The sequence below is a fragment of the Papio anubis genome, chromosome 4 (assembly GCF_008728515.1).
Source record: "Papio anubis isolate 15944 chromosome 4, Panubis1.0, whole genome shotgun sequence".
NCBI lineage: Eukaryota > Metazoa > Chordata > Mammalia > Primates > Cercopithecidae > Papio > Papio anubis.
This window is the reverse complement of record NC_044979.1, coordinates 57,495,393-57,519,550: the sequence shown is the minus strand read 5'-3', so window position 1 is coordinate 57,519,550 and position 24,158 is coordinate 57,495,393. Positions and strand designations below refer to the sequence as shown.

At 35.7% G+C, this 24,158-nt stretch overlaps 1 protein-coding gene across 10 annotated transcripts in view; it reads left to right on the top strand.

Moving 5' to 3' along the window:
- Positions 1–24,158, top strand: part of LOC101024293 (membrane-associated guanylate kinase, WW and PDZ domain-containing protein 2) — a 1,445,327-nt gene that overhangs the window by 826,056 nt on the left and 595,113 nt on the right. For all 10 annotated transcript variants that reach the window (XM_031665959.1, XM_031665957.1, XM_031665955.1 and 7 more), the window contains one exon: positions 21,267–21,386. In XM_031665959.1, the coding sequence (XP_031521819.1) occupies positions 21,267–21,386 (120 nt within the window). The remainder of the gene's footprint in view (positions 1–21,266; positions 21,387–24,158) is intronic.

The window sequence follows — 24,158 nt, the reverse complement described above, 5'->3', positions numbered from 1 at the left end:
CTTGGGTACTAACCCCCAAATTCTGATTTAATTCATCCGAGGTGGACCTGCTAATTTTAAAATCTTCCCAGATGTTTCTAATGTGTAGCCAAAGTTGAGAGCACGTATGCTAGATGATGCTAAAATAAATAAAAGACAAGTGAAGAAAAAAGTGTTGAATAAGATGGTGAAAGAAAATCATAAGGATCACCAATATTTCAGGTTTCAGCTGTTGTATCTTTGGAAGCAAGGCTAACAAAAATAGTCATAGCAGTGTAAGCCTGGATATATGGCGGCTTCTTCCTATTACTGCAATGTACTGAGCATTTTTGATTGGAGGTAGTAGGGAAGAAATTGTTTTATTTTTCAGTTTTTCCCTGTTACAAGGATGAGCCAGTGAACATCCTTCCATGTATATGTTGGGAAACATGACAGAATATTTTTTTTGACGTTGAATTGTTATTTATTGTGCTGTTTTTCTGCATTTAGCTTGCATTATTTTTGGAAATTTTGTAATGTAATTTTTTTACTATTATACTTTAAATTCTAGGGTACATGTGCACAACTTGCAGGTTTGTTACATAGGTATACATGTGCCATGTCAGTTTGCTGCACACATCAACTCGTCATTTACATTAGGTATTTCTCCTAATGCTATCCCTCCACCAGCCCCCCACCCCGCAACTGGCCCTGGTGTGTGATGTTCCCCTCCCTGTGTCCATGTGTTCTCATTGTTCAACTTCCACTTATGAGTGAGACCATGTGGTGTTTGGTTTTCTGTCCTTGTGATATTTTGCTAAGAATGACGGTTTCCAGCTTCAACCATGTCCCTGCAAAGGACATGAACTCATCCTTTTTTATGCCTGCAGAGTATTACATGGTGTATATGTGCCACATTTTCTTTATCCAGTCTGTTTTTGATGGACATTTGGGTTGGTTCCAAGTCTTTGCTATTGTGAATAGTGCCACAATTAACATACATGTGCATGTGTGTTTATAGTAGCATGGTTTATAATCCTTTGGGTATATATCCAGTAATGGGATGGCTGGATGAAATAGTATTTCTAGTTCTAGATCTTTGAGGAATCACCACACTGTCTTCCATCGTGGTTGAACTAATTTACACTCCCACCAACAGTGTAAAAGCGTCCCTGTTTCTCCACATCCTCTCCAGCATCTGCTGTTTCCTGACTTTTTAATGATACCCATTCTAACTAGTGTGAGATGGTATCTCATTGTGGTTTTGATTTCCATTTCTCTGATAACCTGTGATGAGCATTTTTTCATGTCTGTTGGCTGCATACAAGTCTTCTTTTGAGAAGTGTCTGTTCATATCCTTTGCCCACTTTTTGATGGGGTTGTTTGTTTTTTTCTTGTAAATTTGTTGAAGTTATTTGTAGATTCTGGATATTAGCCCTTTATTAGATGGTTAGATTGCAAAAATTTTGTCCTATTCTGTAGGTCGCCTATTCACTCTGATAGTTTCTTTTGCTGTGCCGAAGCTATTTAGTTAATTAGATCCCATTCGCCTATTTTGGCTTTCGTTGCCATTGCTTTTGGTGTTTTAGCATGACAGAATATTTTTATGATAAATTCCTAGAAATAGAATTGTTTGGTCAATATGTTTATGTATGTTTATGCATTTTATGTGTTGATATTTAATTACTGTCACCCACCCACCAAGGAGGTTATAGTAATTTATATTTACATAGCCTGTATCTCAACTGTGTCTAATCATAAGAATGGGTTGAACATACAAAGGAGACAGTGAATAACCAACAGTGTAAGATTCTAAGAAAAGGGAGATTTGAAGGAACAGCAATACTTTTGAAAAGAATGTAGAGAGAGATGAAGTGAGGTGATGCTGTGTGATTGTTGGTCAGTGCTAAAGGATGGTTTGAGATTTGTCATCATAAACTGTCAAATTTTCATTCAAGTAGCAGTTGGCTGCTTGATGCAGGCAAAGAGAAAAAGCTAAGTTCAACAATCTTTCTTTGGACATGACATGGGATCTTCCATTATATTGTCCTGTAGCTTTATGAAGGCCAAATATTGACAGCATAGTGATTATATTCCTAGTATATTTTGTAGAAAAATATGTGCAAAGGAATTATATGTAAGAACATTCATTGCAGCATTGTATTTAATAGTGAAAATTTGAAAACAATATAAAAGTTACTAATGTTTCATTGGTAGGAGAGAAAACATGCTGAATTTACATAGTAGGATATTATACACATACATATATGCACTTAAAAAATTCCTATATTCCTAAATACAATTTTTTCTTGCTTTAAAGTAGCATGACTCATCATAAACATTTCCACACTTATATGATTATAAATGTTATTTTAATGATTGCCTAATATTCAACCATATTAAAGACTCCAGAAACAGAGAATAATACAACAACTGAGTATATTCCACTAAGATTTAATAAATTTTAATATTTTTCTATCTTTGCCCAGATCTTTTCACTTTTAATAAAATACTGCAGATACAATTGAATCTCCTCCATTATACCCTTCTTCAAATTCCCTCCTTGACCCTAGTTTCCTCTTTCATCCTCCAGCAATAACCACTTTACTTGGTTTGGTGTTCATCTTTGCATGCATTTTAAAAATAGTTTTGCTGGACCAGGTGCAGTGGCTCACGCCTGTAATCCCAGCACTTTGGGAGGCCAAGGCAGGAGTTCCAGACCAGCCTGGCTAACATGGCCAAACACCATCTCTACTAAAAATAGAAAAATTAGCCAGGCATGGTGGTGCACACCTGTGGTCTCAGCTACTTGGGTGGTCGAGGCAAGAGAATTGCTTGAGCCTGGTAGGCGGAGGTTGTAGTGAGCCAAGATCATGCCACTGCACTCCAGTCTGGGCAACAGAGCAAGACTGTGTCTCGGGGGGGAAAAAAAAAAAAAGTTTTAGCTGATTTGTGCTTGTGTCTATAAACAACTTGGACACACTTAAAAAGTCACATAAATGGTATATATATATATACACACACACACACACATATATCTGCAACATAGTTAACTAAGAGTTTTTATTAAGAGTAGATGTTGGATTTTGTCAAATTTTCTGTCTACATCCATAAAATAACTGGGTTTTCTTCTCTAGTTTGTTGATATGGTGAATTATATTGATTGATTTTTGTATATTAAATCAACTTTGCATACCTTGTAAAAGCTCTATGTGTTCATGGTGTATTCTCCTTTTTACATATTGTTACATTTAATTTGCTAAAATTTTATTAGTTTTTTATATTATGTTCCTGAGGAATATTATCCTGTAATTTTCTTTTCTTTTCTTTTAATGTTTGGTTTTGTGATATCATGGTAATACTGGCCTTGTAGAAGGAATTAGATGTTTTTGCTTCTTTTTCAGTTTTCTGAAAAAATTTGTACAGAATTAGCATTATTTCTTTCTTAAATATGTGGTGGAATTCACCAGTGAAGCTATCTGGCTCTGGAGTTTCCTGTAAGTGATAGTTTTTAACTAAAATATCAGGTAGACACACACTGACACACACACACACACACGTATGTATACAGGCTCTCTACTGTCCACAGAGAGCCTGGACATTATACATATTAAACATGCTTTAGTTGTATCTTTCAAAAATTTTGTTCATTTCATCTAAGTTGACAAATATATTGGCATAAATTTATTTATAATATACCATTAATATCCTTTTAATATCCATCAAACCTATAATGAACTTACATCTTTCATTGCAAAAACTGATAATTAGTATATTCCCTCTTCTTTCTGAGATCAGTCTAGCTTGGAGGTTTATCAATTTTATTGATTTTTCTCTTAGCCAGCTATTGATTTTATTTTTTCTGTTTGTTTAAAAAATTTCTACTATGATTTTTATTGTTCTCTTTCTTCTTAATTCGAGTTTAATATGCTCTCCTTTTGCCAGTTGCCGAGGTCATTGATTTGAGACCTTTCTGTGTTTCTAACATAAGTATTTGGAGTTAAACATTTCTCTTGAATTCCTGCTTTAGTAACATCCCACTAATTTTGATATATTGTGTTTTTAGTTAGTTCAAAATGATTTCTAATTACCTTTTTATTTCTTCCTTGACACATGAGCTATTTGAAAGTGTGTTAGTTTCCAAATATCTAAGGCTTTTCCAGATCTATTTCTGTTATTGGTTTCTCGTTTAGTTTTATTGTGGTCAGAAAACATCATTTTATGATGTGTCTTGTATAAAGGCATTGAAACTTGTTTTATTGCCGAGAATATGGTCTATCTTTATACATTTTTCATGTGCAATTAAAAATAATGTATATTGTTAAGTGTTCTATAAATGTCAATTAGGTTAATTTGGTAGACAGTGTGGTTCAGGTCTATAATTTTACTGGTTTTCTGTGTACTTGTTTTATCAATTATTAAAAGAGGAGTGTTGAAATATCTCAGTATCATTGTGGAATTATCAGTTTTTTTCTTTATAGCTCCATGTATTTGCTTCATGTAATTTGAATCTCTAATTAAATACATAAAATTTAGGATTTTTTGTCCAGTTAAGGAATTGACTCCTTTATTATTTTGAAATGAATTTCTTTATCACTGTTAGTGTTCTTTGCTCTAAAATCTACTTTTTCTGATGTTATTCTAAATTTCATTTGACCATTGCATAGCATAGCTTTTTCAATTCTTTTACTTCTAACTTTTTTGTGTTATTGTATTTAAATGATGTTTTTTGTAGGCAGCATATAGTTGCATTTTGCTCTTTTAAACAGATGATCTGTTTTTCAATAGTGTGTGTGTATGGGTGTGTGTAGATGTTGCTGTGGGCTTTATATTATACATCTTTAACTTATCCCAGTCAGCCATCAAATGATACATCACTTCATATATAGTGTAAGAATCTTACAATAGTATGCCACCATTCCCATCCCCCACCCCTTGTGCCATTGTGATCATATATTTTAATTCACTATATTGTTATTACTTTTGCTTTAAACCATCTCTTACCTTTCAAAGGGATTAAGTTATATATTTTATATTTACCATTTTCAGAACTGTCTCAAAATAATTGTTATACAGGTGGCTGCATTTGTCTGTATCTTAATAACTTGAGTCCTCCAGGATGATGAAATACATTTTATTTCACTTTTGTCTATCAGCCATGATAGGCATCAAATATATATTTGTTGAAATTGCTGCAAGTCATTTCTATCATGTGACTTGTAAAAGGGACACATGACTTGGCAAACTAGAGCTTTACCTAATTCTTAGTATTTTATCATTTCTTTATTTTTAGAAAATTGCTACTTTTTCATCTGCTCAGAGTACTCGTATTTCTTTTTAAATGTTTGTAGCTTCCTAATTCAACAAGTTTGGACATTTCTTTCCAAAGATATCAATCCTTGGTGCACCCCAGCTACTTTCTTGGCATTTCTTAGTTATCTTTCTGAATATCCTTACTCTAACTTGGCAACAGTTTAGAGAGTATCTTACTTCCCTCTGCTTCTCCATATATTTTTCAAATTGATTCGTAATAGTTGCATGTATTTAAGAGGTACTTATGTTATTTGGGTACGTGTATACAATGTGTAATGATCAAATCAGAGTAATTGGGATAGCCATAGGATATTTGATTCCCAGTTTTATTATTCTTTCCTGGCAGAACACTCTATCTGAATGCTGAGTGCTGGTTGCCCATATCCCATTCACAAGGCACACCCACACTCCCACCTGGTGCTCTCATCTATCTCCCACAACAAAATTTTTTTAGAACATTTTGTAGATGATGGTGAAGTGTGCCATTGCCTAGAAGCCTGGCCTGTACTGCCAGACTGCCCAGGTTTCAATCCTAGTGCTGCCACTTGGGCAAGTTACTTAAGGTATAAAAAGAGTAAAATGCCACCTACCATATCAAGTTGCTAGGAAAAATGAAAGAGATAATGCATGCAAAAAGCAGAGTACAATGCTTCATGTAAGGTCAGAGCTCAATAAGTATTAGTGCTTGTGAATATTGTATACATAAAAAAATTCTCATGTAATTCCTTACTTTGCCATATTAATCAGTCATGTCTTTCTCCCTTTCCTACTAGATTGATATTCATTCTGAAACATTTCATATATGTTTGGACAAATGATAAGTGTGTGAAAGAAAAAACTGAAGGCTCCTAAGTGATGACCGAATATATTAAAAATTAGCAGATAGCTTTGCTAGAGGGCTCTCTCCTGCTGAACCAATTTTCAATATTTTGCTGTAATGCAACACAGAATCAAATATCTTGGAACACTTAACCTAAGATAATTCTTGTTCTTTGCCTTATTTCCATATGCTACGGTAATTTTACTGAACCATGGTCCTAAACTTAAAGCTTATGTGTATATGTATATTGTTCATATACAACTTTATCATGTAACTGTTCATCTTTATGTCAGGTAATGACAAACTTTCTATCAAATATAAAATATTACTGTGAATACCACTTTATCCAATAAGTGATAAGTAACTTGATTTCCATGGTGAACATGTAGCATACACATGGGATATTACATATACAACAGCATAAAATTTGTATGTAATATTCAGGAGCACTTAGAGGCTCCATGTTTCTTCCCTGTATGAAATGTCTGATAAATTCCTTAGCCCACAGAAGGTCTGCTAATATAATTATACTCTAAAATGGAAGCATGCTCAACAAGATACTGTTATTTACCACTAAAAGATGCAATGCCTTCAGTAAATACTGAAGGAGAAGCTCCTTCACTCATAGGAACAGATGTGTTTCCACTCTTGATCTAGCATCACAAAACACATATTTCCCCTGGCAATTTCTTGTTCATATTATTTCAAAGATTGCATAAGAACAGTCCTCTCTGGCTTTTTGAGAGAACAAATATCTATGATCCTTCTACAGATATTTTCCCCAATTTTTTTCTGTGTATTAGGAAGCTCCCTGGTTGTTTTGAAGAAGTTTTCAAAAACAATAGACACATGAAATGTTACACTTAATACTGGCCACACCCACAGAAATGGTCGTATTTTTCTCTCTTGAGGTAGTGCACTCAAATGCTGGCACTGAAGTTGCATCTTGTTGATTTACAAGTACAAATCTAGGAGATAAGATCATGAAGACACAAAGGATCGAAAACCTAATATAGGGGTGAGCAAACGACTTCTTACGGGTCAAATCAGTCCACCACCTCGTAAATGCAGTTTCATTGGAACACAGCTGTGTTCATTTGTGTATGTATTATGTGTCCACTTGCATCTCTAATAACAGTAGTTATTACAGAGACAGTATAGCCAGCAAAGCCTAGAATACTTACTGTCTAGCCCTTTTAGAAATTTGCTGAACTCTAACCCAAAGGAATAGCTTGGATCTAAATGGGGGAGATAAATAGCTATTTAACCTTTTTCCAGGAGGTTAAATACATGCATTGTATCCATTCTCACACTACTATAAGGACATACCCGAGACTGTATAATTTATTAAGAAAAGAGGTTGAATCGACTCACAGTTCTGCAGGGCTAGGGAGGCCTCAGGAAACTTACAATCATAGCAGAAGGGGAAGCGAACATGTCCTTCTTCACATGGTGGCAGCAAGGAGAATAATGAGTGCCCAGCAAAGGGGAAAGAATCTTATAAAACCATCGGATCTCATGAGAACTCATCATCACAAGAACAGGATAGGGAAAACTGCCCTTGTGATTGAATTATCTCATCCCCCATGACATGTAGGGATTATGGCAATGACAATTCAAGATGAGATTTGGGTGGGGACACAGCCAAACTATATCATGCACATTTTTCATTCTAACATGGATTCACTAATGCCCCATAGCCTAGTTTGGCCAGCCTCAGCCTTTCTAGTTTTCTCACATACCAGATGCTCTACCCCTTCTTTTAGGCAGCAATACTTAATACTTTGGGTCTGAAAGTCAGAGCACCATCACCCTACCAGGTATAAACTCTCCAACCACTTCTTCCCCTTGAGGGGCAGGATGCTGAGTCAGCTGCTGGGCTGATGCTACTGGTATTCACCTCTTTGTTTTGTATTATGTCTCAATTAGTCCTGGCAAGTAAGTGTGTTTTCATACTCTCTCTAAAGGAGGTAAAGATTTATCTAAAATTATAAACATTTTCTCTGAAGAACTCAATATTTATTTTGATAACTCACTATTAACTCAATATCTATTATGGCAGAAGTACCTTAATTAGCTCTTTTTAAATTTCCTTACAATTTTCTTTTATATTTTTAATTCCTAAAACTTTCCTTAATCTCTGATAATAATTGCATTTCTCAGGAATAGTGATTTGAGAGTCTATAGAGCCAAGTGTTTTGCTTTTTTTGTTGTTGTTGTTACAGGATAGTTTTCTTCTGATAGGTTTATGTAAAAATTTCCAGCAGGGGTCTCAAATGATTATTTGACAGTTCACAATACACATTCCTTTATCTTGTATCACTTTTAATTTGCTCCCCAATCAGGAAGGAAATACAGTGGTTTAAGATTAAAACCACAGTGTTCTGGGGATTATGACAATTGGATAAAAACTGAGTCCTGCTGCACTTCATGCCTAAAAGACCGTGTGGATCTAGGCCATGGGGCTGCTGGTTGTGTGTCAAAGACTAAAGTCTCAAAAAAGGCGGAAATCGTATTCTGTCCGCACCTCCCCCCCGCCCCCGTCCCCTTGCTTTTTTATCCCTTCAGAGGCATGCAGTTATCTACAGGCTGAAAATCTGGATACTTATGTTTTCTTTTTTATCAGAATGCTCATTGTTTGATTTGAACAAGTCACTTTTCTCTTTTTCCCTAAGTTTCCTGAGGGGGAGCCAGGCCATGCCACTCAACATTTAGTGGCTGGCCCACAGTCACACTGGCCTGAATGGGGAGAATTGCCTGTTCTGTACAGTATGAGCAGATGTTTTCTACACATGAATGCTCACAGATGTGGGTTTTGGAATCAAGGGACTGTCGGCTATAGCTGAATATATTTCTGCTATAATATTCCCAATTCTATAATTTTTTTAAAGTAGAGAAGCTGAGTTGTGAATTTTTGTTCTGTTTTTCATCAACTATATAATAAGATTTAGTGTGATAAAATATCAACTAATATAATAGCTAGTATCATGAACATAAGATAAATCAGATGCACAGGGCATTCTTTAACTCAAGATTTTAAGCAAGAATAAAAGCACCTCATCACGAGCTCCTAGTGGGTGCTCATTAATATTTCCCTCCTCCTCTTCGTTGTTTCTTCCCTCCATGATAATTTGATGTGTGTGTACTTGAGAGCCTCAATTAAAAAAAAAATTGATCAGACATGTGATTTATGCCATATAATCTGAAAAGCATTTCAATATTTTGAAATCCCTGGATAGTTAACTGCCCTCTTTCTTTCGTCTGGATTTTCTGATACTCTGTAGACTCTGTGTTCCGCTATCTACCTTGAGCATTTCAGAATATAGATGCCATGGGGACATATGGTGATATTAAAAGTTAATGTCATTGCAAGATTCTAATAGTGATAAAATGATAAAGTTATGATCCACTAAACCTTCCATGCAATGAAGGTCACTGAGTAGTGTCTCTGCACTGCTCAGAGGACTGGTGGTATCTACGCCGTCTAGTTCTGGCCCAGATTAATTTTACATGAGGAGAGTATAAAAGCTTCAAACTGAATACATATTGTTTCTATAAAAAGCCACTGATCTTTCTTTTCCTTTAGTTCAATATGTAATCTTGAAACATCTGCTAAATAATAAATTAGAGAATCAAAAACCTCCTTTTATTAATTCTATAGAATGCCAAATATAGAACATGTCTAAATTAAATATTGAAGAATTAAAATCAAAAGTTCAAAAATAAATTAATTGGTAACAAAAGGGTCATTTGTCTTCTTCCAGTCTCTTAAAAAATTCAGGAAATTAATAAGTCAAGAATCTTGTAATTATGGTTGGCTGCCCTACTTTATTGGTGAGAATGCAGTGTTCATCTCTCCTGGAGTTAGTTAGGTACGTTATATCTATATATTGTGAGAATGGATCAAAAGGCTAGACTATAGCTATCAAGGAATCTGATTTTATTGGGGCGAGTCATTTTATCTGTTTATGTCTCTGAATCCAAGTAGTGAATTATTCTGCACTGTGAATGCAAGTGAGGTAAAGATGGAAATATGAAGAAAGCAATTTATGCAACCAAAGTTTCTTTGGCAATCTGCGGGGTAGAGGAGATGGATTTTGGTGTGAAGGAATGGATAAGATTTAGGGTACAAATCTTTTGTCATCAATGTAGTGATGATTAAAATGAATGAATAAATGAAATTGTTCACTTTGGCCTAGTTTGTCTTCAGTGTAGAGTGCTGGTATGTCAGTGGTCAAGGAATCTTGGTACTGTTTGTTATTAAATCTGGTCATTTAGTGTAGAAGCCTGAAAGTTGAAAATACATTGCATATACATCAACTTCAAAAGTGATCGCCCCAAACATTGCCTTTCTTTCTTGCTCAGTATGACAGGTTTTTTAGTTCAGGTGATGAGCTCAGCTTTATTTTTCTTTTCTTTTCTTTTTATTTTTTTCTTGAAACAGGATCTTGCTCTGTCACCCAGGCTGAGTGCAGTGGCATGATCTTGAGTCACTGCAGCCTTGACCTCCTGAGTTCAAGTAATCAATCCTCCTACCTCAACCTCCCAAGTAGCTGGGACTAAAGATGTGTGCCACTACACCGAACTTATTTTTAAATTTTTTGTAGAGATGAGATCTCCATATGTAGCCTAGGCTGGTCTCAAACTCCTTAGCCTCCCAAAATGCTGGGATTACAGATGTGAAGCACCATACCTGATTGAGTTCAAGTTTTAAATGATATTTCTCACATCTACCCCTCATTTACTCTAGTGTTTACACCAGGGACTTAATTGTGCAAAGAAAACCATGGAATTAATAAAACGATATGGTGGCCTAAATAATTTGTTCTAACAGAGAGCTTTATGAGTACTAATTCCAAAGTACATGTTACCTATCACCTGATTTCATTTGATAAGTATAGTTGTAAACAAGCTGTAATTTTAACATTTAGCAAATCAGATAGCTTGGTATATGAAAATAATGCAATGCTATTATTTCTTACTTTTTGTAGATCTACAGATTTTTCATTTGTCTTCTATTTTTGACATCCACTATAGTTTTACTTCATGTGAGAAATCTTCAGCATTAGATGCTTGTTTTTTCTTAACATATTATCATATATCACTGCTGGTGAGCTAGATTCAAGCTTCTGTGTTTTTCCCAATATCGGCCATACTGTTGCACAGATAGAACCAAAATAATTTATATTACTTCAAATAATAAAGGTATTTATAAGCACACATAAGTAACGATTATTTCTCAAATTCATTTGACTTCTCTTGGACTCAGGAAGGGGAACATCACACACCGGGGCCTATCATGGGGAGGGGGGAGGGGGGAGGGATTGCATTGGGAGTTATACCTGATGTAAATGACGAGTTGTTGGGTGCTGACGAGTTGATGGGTGCAGCACAGCAACATGGCACAAGTATACATATGTAACAAACCTGCACGTTATGCACATGTACCCTAGAACTTAAAGTATAATAATAATAATAATAATAATAAAAAGAACACTTCACTATGAAAAATATTCCTCATGACTCTGTGCATCTATGCACTAGAAAATGAAGAATGGCTTGTTTTCTCTGAATCTAGTACATGGCTCCAGGGCCAATGCCAAAGTCATGACCCGCATGCTTTATGGGTTGTTGTAGTTATATTTGAGGAGGAAATTTAACAGTGTTTTTATTTTGGGTTCCCTGAGATATGAGTGAAATTAGAGCAGTGGTTCTCCAATTATGGTTTCTGGACCCGCAGTGTCAGAGGCATCACCTGAAAACTTGTTAGAAATGCAAATAATCAGGCCCCACCCAAGCAGGGTGACTCAGAGACTCTGGGGAGTGAGAACTAGCAATCTGTGCTTTAACAAGTCCTCCACGTGGTTGTGATGCAGCCTGTGTTTTAAGAAACACCAAGTTTGGGTCTGATGCTGCCTCAATCCAAACTGTTAAAATTTAAAACAGTAATTGATGCCATATGGGGCACTATTTTGAACCTTTATATCCAAGATATTCAAGGAGAGGTTCCTTAAAAGCCTGTTTTTGGACGGTACCTAAACATTGTTAGTGTATGCCAGTGCTGCTTTAAACAAAAATTGACAACATGCTATCTTAGGAGAAGAGAGAGTTTTGAAACAATTACTGAGGTTTAGAGCAACACACTGTTAAGAAAATAAGTCAAAGTAACTACTGATATTTTACAAATGGATTTGTCAGATCTTCAATATTTTATAAAATGTACATAATGTTTTATTGAGGCTATTAATAATTTTTATACTTAAGTGATTTATTTCATCCAATGGTAGGTTTTAATTTTTTTATCTTAATCCAATCCACCCCATCAGTTAACAGGAAATCTATAAGGCACACATTACTTTATAACCTGTCTATCACATACAATTCAATGACCCAAACTATTATTTGCTTCGCTTACTTTAGCTCTATGTTTGCATAAAACCATACTTTGGGATTTTATATGATTGAAAATGAACGTAATAAAATCCAAAGCCTAGACTGGTTGTGTAAAAATTGATTACAAGCATTGGCCAAAGGAATCTATCGGATGTGTGTTTTTATTGGCAGCACACACAAATACGGTGATTGTGTTCTTACTTGCTGATGAGTAACTGACCAACTTAAGTATCTTCAAGAATCTAAGAGTTAATCAAAGGCCGAATACAGAGGAAGTCACCTCAGCTGTCAAGATCTATTTTTTCCAGCTTGCAGTTGAGAAACACCAGGAAGAAAGGGAGAATATATGAATAAGAACAGAATTCAGTTTCTCACATTCTCACACAATGACCCATCTGCTTAGAATACATTGACTTAATAATTAATTCCAAGTCTGTTTCTTTAGCAACTATGTATTGGGTACCTGCCATGCAGCAAGCACTATGGAATTTTTAATATATCAGAATAGATCACGATAGATGACTGCACTGAGCCATCATCTAAGTAATAATACTGTCTGTCAAGCTGGTGACTCTTTTGAAGAAAAGTATTTTACTAAAACTAGGAAATAGCAGAAAGCTAAGGGGAAATGTGCTTTAGAATTATATTTACCACAAATGCCATGCCCTTTTCTTCCTAAGACAAAAAGAGCAATGTTCCTTCATTTAAACAGTAGATTAATAAAAAAATTTCATTGGCACTCCCAGTTGCCATGGTAACAAAATGACAAGTCGCCTCCATGTGATTTCACTGTGTATCAATAAGCTAACCATTTGGGAGATAATGTATTTTGTTTAGACATGTCTTTTGAGCAGAAGTACTGTATGCTTCCATTAACTCATGAAGGAGGTGTTCATACAGTACTTAATTTAGCAATTAATAAATAAGCTGTTTTGTTTAAGAAATTAATAAAATATGAAACAAAGCCTCAACTTAGTAGCATTTTCTCTTTCAGTTCTTTTTCCTTTGGAGGAGTGGTCTGGTATAAATAATAAGAATAAAATATATAAATCCCAACTTGGATAATAAAACTTATTTTGGACTTTCCTATACACCACTTAGGAAAGCCCCAACCAAAACAGAAGAGCAATAAAAGAAGGTGAGCTTCAGCTATATGATGAATCATCTATATTCCCTCTTTTATTCTTCATATCTTCTACCCTATTTCTAGTGCTAGATAATTACTTGTTATTACTGTTGAGTCTTGCTTTGCTGTCAACTATTCATCTTTTGAGTTGCAAAAGCAACTGTAATTATTTCAGCATAAAAATAAGGTAACCACTTCAAGAAATTTAACTTAATTGTTTCCTCAGTCTAGATATTAATTACCTTTAGCTGCAAATTACCATTGTACAACACTTCATTTCATGTCACATATATTTTCCTTATTTTTAGAATCATATTACTTTCCAAAGAGGTGTTCATAGATTTCCAATTGCTTTCTCCTTCTTCAGCCACTGTCTTGCCCATTGACATAACACCAACTAATATCCTTTCTTCCCAGACACATAGATCTAAAATCATGCTTTCTGGCTTTTGTTGTATGTGCTATGCCTGCAGGTAAAATTAAATGACCTACTAATCAGGTTTTATGAGCACTTTCACACTTTTCAAATGACTCAGCAAATGGCAAAAACCTTCTAGCAGTCTAGGCCATAGGCATTACCTGTTTTACATGTCTGTCTACAAAAGATAAAAGGACCTTTGTAACTAGTGGCCAAGCCATTGTGTACTACATCTTAGTGTGTAATCAGACAAAATGGATTTATATCTTGACTTATGTTTTTTTCATACCCAAACAGTAAAAAAGTCCATTTGTATCTTTAGGCATAATATTTTTTTCTTTATTATAAGTGTTAGCCTGAATGAAGGTAAGTGATTTAAAGCTTTGATTGTAATATATTCCGAAAGTAAGATACCACCAATGATATTTGTGAAACTGTAGTATTCTTAGTAGCACTATTAATATTACTTAAAAGGAATGCAGATATTGTTGGCATGGTGTTTATGCTTTTACTTTTTATCATGCCTTTTTATATCTATTATTTACCTCAGTGCATAAGAAAATTGATGAAGAAGTAAATAATGTTTTTATCGAGGATCACATATGTAAAACATTAAAACAAAAATGGAATGTAGATGTCCTCAATTTTTAATCTAAGAATCTTTTTATCACACCATTTTTTTTTTGGTTTTTTTTGTGTGTTTTTTTTTTGTTTTTGAGACGGAGTCTCGCTGTGTCGCCCAGGCTGGAGTGCGGTGGCGCGATCTCAGCTCACTGCAAGCTCCGAGCTCCGCCTCCCGGGTTCACGCCATTCTCCCGCCTCAGCCTCCGAGTAGCTGGGACTACAGGCGCCCGCCACCTCGCCCGGCTAGTTTTTTGTATTTTTAGTAGAGACGGGGTTTCACCATGTTAGCCAGGATGGTCTCGATCTCCTGACCTCGTGATTCACCCGCCTCGGCCTCCCAAAGTGCTGGGATTACAGGCTTGAGCCACCGCGCCCGGCCCTATCACACCATTTTATCACACCACATCATTCTTTCACTTTAAAAAAAAAAAAAAAAAAAAAAAAAAAAAAAAAAAACTTTTAGGTTCTGGGGATATATGTGAAGGTTTGTGACATAGGTAAACTCATGTCATGAGGGTTTGCTGTGCAAATTATTTCCTCACCCAGGTATTAAGCCCAGTACCCAATAGTTGTCTTTTTTGCTCCTCTCCCTCCTCCCACCTTCTGCCCTCAAGTAGACCTCAGTATCTGTTGTTTCCTACTTTGTGTTCCTAAGTTCTCACCACTTAGCTCCCACTTATAAGTGAGAACATGCAGTATTTGAGTATTTGGTTTTCTGTTCATATGTTAGTTTGCTAAGGATAATAGTCTCTGGCTCCATCCATGTTCCCATAAAATACATGCTCTTGTTCATTTTACGATTGCATCGTATTCCATGGTGTATATCTACCATGTTTCTTTATCCAATCTGTCACTGAAGAACACATAGGCTGATTCCATGTCTTTGTTGTTGTGAATAGTGCTGCAGTGAACATTCTTGTGCACGAGTCTTTACAGTATAATGATTTCTATTCCTCTGGGTATATACCCAGTAATGGGATTGCTGGGTTGAATGGTAGTTCTGTTTTTAGTTCTTTGAGGAATTGCCATACTGTTTTCCACAATGGCTGAACTAATTTACACTCTAATAACAGTGTATAAGTGTTCCCTTTTCCCACAACCTCGTCATTTTCTTCTTTTAAAAAGAGGGTTGACATGTAAGTGTCGGTGTGTGCACATACACCAGTCATTAGAACCCACCATGCACTGTCATGTTTATCAATCCTTTGAAAATGATTTTGATAGCTCAAAAATACCTGTGTCGGGAACCAAGATGTTAAGCCAAATGACCTAAGCTAATCCAAGCAATAAGTGAAATAAGTGAAATTTCTCTTTAAGGATGTAGTAATTCTTTCTAAAATATATTCAGGGTCTTTCTGGATCCCCTGCTGACTTCCAGCAGTCTCCCGCCTAGCTATCACTCACCTGGGTAGTGTACAGCCTACCAATATTGTGGGTCTCTGCTCCCCTTCAAGTCCTTTTCTTACAGTCTCTTCTCCTCCACCCTTTTCTCCATACTGTCTAAGCTGACAGAAATCTCAGTATTTGACCCACTAAACTGTGTGTAGGTTCTAACAATATGATTTATGGTCAATTAATAAGATTTAACCCTTTATAGCATACTATATAACTTTTTATTTTGTATTTATTATCTGCCTCTCCCTATTAAAATATTAGTTCCATGAAAGCAGGAATCTTAGTCTGTGTTATTCAGAGGTATAGCTCAAGCATCTAGAATAGTGCTTGGCACATAGTAAGTACTCAGTTAATATTTATGGCAAGTAAAAAAATCTATGATGTCATTTCTGTTCTTTCAGGCAATAGTACTTAACATATAATCCTTGTCGAGTATTTGAAATGTGCTAGACATTGTCTTAAGTATGTTATATGAATTATCCCATTTGTTCCTCACAATAGCCCTATGAAGATGCTACTACTATTGTTCCCATTTTACAGATAAGAAAACTAGAGTTTACAGAGGTGGAGAACCTTGCTCAAGGTAATACTGATAACAAGTGGCTGAGTCCCAAAAAGCACAGGCAGCTTACTTTCAAAATATCATCATTTTAAAGGTAGTTTCTTTTTCATTTGAACCAAAGAGTAATTCTAATGGTGGAAATTTTAGTTTAAAGAGAAAGAAGAATGACACATGACAAGCCAGAAAGGAGGGTATTACATAAGCAGAAAATTCTTGCATTATGTCCTCTCACACGTTCCATCAAGGCAAGCCCATATAAAGAAACTCCACAAGCTGGCATACCATGAGAGTTGTGTTTTATTGTAAATAATAGAATCATGGCGTTCTTTGATTCTTCTTGACTCTCAGTATTTTTCTCTCTCTCCCTTTTCAACCCACTCTTTTGACTTTAGATTGGATAGACAAGCCTTTAGAGAGGAAATGTGATCAGCCTTGTGCTTCACCAGGGCTCATCAGGAAGTTCAGTGATGAACTAAAAGAGGGAGGCAGGCACACCAGTGACACAGTTACCACCTGGTCCAGGAGGGCGGTGCTGGGGTCAGAGACAGTACAAATGGGAAGGACGATGTTGTGGAGCTATGGGACATAGAGCTTGCCAAATATTTGGAGATGGGATAAAGGAGTGAGGGAGGACTCAAAGGTAGGTGACTCTGAGGTGAAAGTTTCAAACTAGCATGACTAGAAGAATGGTGGTGGCATAAACAGGGGAACGAGATGAAGAAATACATTTTCATGATTACATTTTCCTGAAATGCTATCAGATTTGCCACTAGTGAGGGTGGAATAAAGACATTTTCAGACTTGCAAAATCTCAGACAATGTAGCTTCCATGCAACCTTTGATAGGAAGCTTCCGACAGATGTGCTCTGCCACCATGAGGGTGTAGACCACAAAAATAGACATGGGGTCTAGGGAAGAGGAGAAACTGCACAAGACAGAGGCAAAGTGACTCCCTAGGATGATGGTAAAGGATGATCCCTGGATGGTAGCTGACAGTCCAGATTGGAGCTAGTCAGAAGCCTCCTGGAAATATTTCTTCAATAGGATAAACTTGAAAAAGTATAAAAAGTATTTGTGAACTTTGAGAGGAGATTTATCTCTCAAGGAGAGAGTTTATTTAATGAATAATGAATGGAAAATGGAAATGAAAACATATTACATCTAGAGTAATCAATAAGTTACACACGGCCAGGCGCAGTGACTCATGCCTGTAATCACAGAACTTTGGGAGGCGAAGGCAGGGGAATCAAAAGGTCAGGAGATTGAGACCAGCCTGGCCAACATGGTGAAACCCAATCTCTACTAAAACTACAAAAATTAGCCAGATGTGGTGGCACACGCCTATAGTCACAGCTACTACAGCGCCTGAGGCAGGAGAATCACCTGAACCCTGGAGGCAGAGGTTGCAGTGAGCCGTGATCTTGCCACTGCATTCTCAGCCTGGGCAACAGAGCAAGACTCCATCTGAAAAAAAATTTTTTTTTAAGTTGCACACAAAAAGTCAGTACACCACAAGTTTCAGCTGGGAATAGAATTACTAATGTAAACACTTAACACTAGTAAACACAAGATTGTTCCATTAGAAGAATGGAAGGAAAGCAGGAAGTGGTATGTGCAGTGGGGTTAGAATTGTAGACAAAAAAAGAGTTAGATTCTCATTTTCTTTAAAATCAAGAAATAATTACTAAAGTAAAAAATCAAGAGGCATATTAAAGTATTTAGAGATTTGGAGGTTAAATTAATCAGCTAAAATCAGTGTGTTTGACTCTGGATAAAAAGAAAGGGGTACTGCGGACTGAGGGTCTGCTTTGTAAAAATAACAAGTCTTATAGAATTGTTTGAAAACTTAAAATATCTGTATATGTAACTTTGTCAAATAAAATATTTTATTTATTTAATTTAAAATATGTAATTCTAAAAGAAAGCAAAGGAAAAGAAATTTGTCTTAGCAAGATGGATGATAATTCCAGTAAAGGCTTAATTTTGAAGGAAAAATATTAAAGTAATACAGATAAGAAAAATGAAAATTAGGGAACTTTAGGAAATTTGGTTTCAGATTGTCTCTTACTTTACCAAGAAAGAATGAGCTCATGTCTTCTGCAAAAAGTCAAAGCAGCTGAATATTAGAAAATGTTGGGAATATAAGAGAGAGAGAGACAAGAAGACACACACAAAAGAATTATCAAGCTTCAGGAGGATCAAACCGACATTAAGTAATCTGAATTTGTGGAGTACTTTGTCAAAGAAAGTTTATGTTTTTTTATAGCAACTGCTGTCAATAATGAAATAACCAACAGTGAACATGGGGGTTAATTAGGAGTGGTGAAATCGTGAAGGTGAACTAAAGGAAAGAAGAGATTCTGGTTTTTTCCTAGTCCTTTAGTAGTTAGGGAGGCAAGTAAAGCAGATTTGGGGAACATGAGGGAAATTACGAGAGATCAGGGACTGGAGATCATAATTAGAAAGAAGATTAGAATAGGAAAAAAGGATCAGAGACTGATGTCAAAGATGGAGGTGGCAGCATTTGAGATTTTAGAGCAGAACTTCAAGCCACAATGAGGTAGGTGAACTTTCAGTCCAAGTAGGTAACCAGCATCAGTTGGATCAATAGCAATAGTTTATACTCACTGATGTTGCCTATCACAGAAGGAAGAACTCGATCATAGAAGTCTGAAGTGCAAGATGGAGATGGAAAGCCATTTAGTGAACTGAAAGTACTGATGGGCCTCCCAAGAAGAGCACAACTACAAATGTTTACTAAAATTCGGTACAGCCGTGTTACTCCAAACAAGTCAGCAACCCTGGAAATTGCCCTCAATCATGTGATCCTGGTGCTCACATGGTGCTAGAAATGCATTACCATACTGCAAGCAGTTAATTAAAGTGTGTAGCTTCTGAAATATGCAGATAAATTAGTAAGGAAAATTGAGTCTTTGTTATGTGATTTTTTTCTTAATGATTGGAGTGTGTTCTAAATAAACAGAAAAACAAATTGATTGCCAAAAACCATATTAATGCACTTTTAATTCACAAGGGTTAAGCACATAAAAGTTAGAATATCGAAAGTTAAGGTTCTCATAGAAACATTAATTTGACAATATTATGCATACTAGATGAAGGTGGTTTGTATTTATAGCATAAAAGCAGTAGGAAATAACTGCAAAATGTGGCTCAGTTAAACAAAATAACCAATTCAGGGAAAGTCATTAAATATGATTATGGAAAAAAATTGTTTTGCAACCCCCAAAGACAAGTTATAAAACTTGATTTTAGAAAATAATAACTTCAAATCTTAAAAAATGTTTTCAATAGGAATTATTCATTTTTATCCAAAATCAAATTTTCCTGGCACATTGTACATTCTGACATTAGCTTCTGCTTCTCAGTTGCAGTCCAGATTTGATTCTAATAGACCAAAAGGAGAACTGACTGGCTATTTTCATGACCTAGTTGATAAAGATTTCAAATGCAGAGAACAAAAATAAAATTTAAGGATTTAAAATACTTTTTTAGCATATAGACAATATGGGGGAGTCTATATATATGAAGCCTGCCAATGTACTACCTTATATATTTGGCCTCTATATTTCTGCATACTTCTTTGCATGTATGAATTATGTAAATTCCAATCTGACCATGAAAATGTCTTCTGTAGGTGGCATAGAAAAAGGAAGAAGCTTAGGACATATTCAGGGAAGGAAGTATTACCTGGAAACAAACCTGCAGCCTTGAATATGTTTCTGTTTCTGCTCTTGCCTCACAAACTGGACAGCATTCCTGGAAGGCTGTGTTCTTCAGGAGAGCTGGACTGAGCTACAGTCTGAGCAGCTGATACTCCTGCCACTTTGGCCCTCATAGCTCCATTCCCTCTATGGGTGATGGAAGAGTCAGGAACAGTGGTCCCATGCAGTAACCCTTGGTAGGGAGTCACTTCAGTCAGAATTAGTGGCAGTAATGAAAGAAGGAAGGCCACATAAGGGAGAGCCTATGTGATGGAGTCAGAGAAAGTTTCCTCCTGTCAAATTAGATACTATATTCCCAGCATCACAATTACTAGTACAATTTAATTATAACACAATTCTAATTATTATTTAATTTTAAGTAGTAGTAAAGGTTTGTGATCCTTTAAATCACATAAAAATGGTTCTGCGTGTAAATTTAACAAATGAAAACCAACAAACAGTCCTCCCAAGAGAAAGCAGATTATGAAAATAAAAAGATAAATTGACATTTTCCTAAGATCACTACTTGCCATTGTATTTTATGTCATAGCGCAGCAGTCTGCAGGACAATAGAGGTTCATTCATGGAGTGAAATATATAAATTCCTGAAGTAGCAGACTGCTGGCTCAATATTCAAACCACCTCTTCAAAAAGGGCACAATGTTCTGAATTTTTCACTGAAAAATATATGCAGCCATATCACATGGCAATGAACTCTTTATAAGCTTGATGAAGAAAAGTGCTTTGTACATTTACTTTCATCTTTACCCCCTGCTGTTTTCTGTTGCCAAACAAACAGGAGGACAAATGCGAACTGCCAACTTGCAGGATGTACAAACAAGTGGCACTGAATATTCAGAAGTATGGTGGTATTTCTAAAGTTCAACAACAAATCCCTTAGCATCTTTCTTCTGTTTTTACTTTTCTTTCTTCAGGCACCACAAGGCCACATAAGGAGGGTGAGGTCCCTGGAGTGGATTATATTTTCATCACTGTTGAAGATTTTATGGAATTGGAGAAAAGTGGTGCTCTCCTAGAAAGTGGGACTTATGAAGGTAAGCACAACGTTCCTGAGAAATCTCTCTTTTGTTGGCCTCACATTTTTCTCATTTGATGGAAATGCATTGGGACACCAGGTTACCCATGGGCTGTTTTGGATTTGAGAGCTTTAATAAGATGAGTTTAGAAATGTATCCTAAAAATGTTAAAATACATCTCAAGTGTACTTTTAATATGCCTAGAGAAAATAATATATATTTTTAAATATATTTTATATATATATACCCATTTTATACACACACACACACACACACACACGCGCACACACACACACACTGAAGTATTCTTGTGATTGTCTCCTGAGATTAAGCTGTGATCTTTCAGATAAAATGTCTTTATCTCAAGATGTCATCTAAAAGAGGGCAGGGCTAGAATTCTAGTTCTGTCATTATCTCTGTGTGGCTTTCTCAAATTACTCTACCTCACTGGCCTTCACTTTCCTCCTATGCAAAATGATGGGGTAGAAAAAATATGATCTGTGAATGAACTCCAAATCTCTACCACAATAGAAGTCTCCTTGTGTACCCAAATCAAATGTGAACAACAAATGAAACCAAAACCTTGAATGCAGGAACTATGCCTCAGTGGAAGAAGCACTGAAACATAAGCCTAAATCTCTGTTTCAAAAGAGGCTTCGTTATTTATCTGCTACAAAAATTAAGTAACAGTTAATGTCACTAAACCTTAGTAGTCTCATCTGTAAAAGTGGAATTATGGCATTAAAAATGCAAATAAGTAAAAATATGTTGAAATGATTGCATTTATCAATTTGGGTAACATTTATATGCATCTAGTTTATATCTAATGAAAGTACGTATATGTGTATATATATATAATGAAATTATAACATAACTAAAAAGGTAGAAAATAATTTTTCATTCCTACTTCACAGTTATAAAGTATATGTATAGATTATTAAGTTCAAAGATTAGTTTTATTGAACTGCAATTAATAGTGATATTAAAAACAGAATTCATGATATATACTTTGCTGCTTAGCCTGTCATACATGCAAAGTTCAGCAAACATCATCAAATAACATGGGTTTGCCATGTTAACAGTTTGGCCCTCTGCTTTCTCCTCAGTTTATAGTCATGTGTCTCTTAATAAAAGGGATAGTTCTGAGAAATGCATGGTTAGGTTATTTCATCATTGAGGGAATATCATAGAGAGTACCTACACAAACCTAGATGCTACAGCCTGGCACATTCTAGGCTATGTACTGTAATCTGTTATTTCCAGGCTACAAACCCGTACAGCATGTTACCATACTGAATACGTAGGTAATTGTAACCCAATGGTAAGGATTTGTTTATCTAACCATACCTAATCATAGCAAAGGTTAGGTTGAAAATATGGTATAAAAGATTAAGACAGTATAGCTATATAAGGTACCTACCATGAATGGAGCTTGCAGGACTGTAAGTTGCTCTGGGTGAGTACATGAGTGAGTGAGTGATGAGTGAATGTGAAGGCCTAGGAAATTACTATACACTACCGTGGACTATATAAGCATTGTACACTTAGGCTGCATTACATGTACTTAAAACTGTTTTTTCTTCAATAATAAATTAATCTTAGCTTACTGTAACTTTTTACTTTATAAACTTTTCCATTTTTTTTTACTTTTTGACTCTTTTGTAATAACACTGGGTTTAAAACACAAACACATTGTACAGCTGTACAAAAATATTTTTTCTTTATTTGTATCCTTATTCTATAAGCTTTTTTTTCTATTTAAAATTGTTTTACCTTTTTAAACTTTTTTGTTAAAAACTAAGACACAACCACACACATTAGCCTAGGCCTACACAGGGCCAGGATCATCAATATCACTGTCTTCCATCTTCACATCTCGTCCCACTGGAAGGTCTTCAGGGGCAATAACAGGCATGGAGCTGTCATCTCCTATGATAACAAAGCCTTCTTCTGGAATACCTCCTAAGGACCTGCTCAAGGCTGCTTAACAGTTAACATTTTTTAATAAGTAGAAGGAATACACTCCTAAAATAACAGTAAAAAGTAAAACATGGTAATTATCTAAGCCAGCAATAGAGTCATTTATTATCGTTATCAAGTATTATATGCTATACAAAACGGCATGTGCTATACTTTTTTTTCTTCAAATTTTAAGTTACATAGGTAAATACGTGCCACAGTGGTTTGCTGCACAGATCATCCCATCACCTACGTATTAAGTCCAGCATCCATTAGCTATTCTTTCTGATGCTCTCCTTCTTCTCAGCATCCACCCAAAAGGCCCCCAGTGTGTGTTGTTCTCCTCATGTGTCCGTGTGTTCTCATCAACCAACTCCCACTTCTAAGTGAGAACATGCAGTGTTGGGTTTTCTGTTCCTGCGTTAGTTTTCTGAGGACCATGGCTTCCAACTCCATCCATGTCCCTGCAAAGGACATGATCTCATTTCTTTTTATGGCTGCATAGTATTCCATAGTATATATGTACCACATTTTATTTACCCAGTCTTTCATTAACCATTCAGATATAGGCATGAGTAAAAGTTTTATGATGAAAACACCAAAAGCAATTGCAACAAAAGTGAAAATTGACAAATGGGATCTAATTAAACTAAATAGCTTCTGCACAGCCAAACAAGCTATCATCAGAGTGGACAGACAACCTACAGAATGGAAGAAAATTTTGCAATCTGTCAGACAAAGATCCAATATCCAGAGTCTACAAGGAACTTAAAAAAATTTACAAGAAAAACACATTAAAAAGTGGGCAAATGACATGAACAAACACTTCAA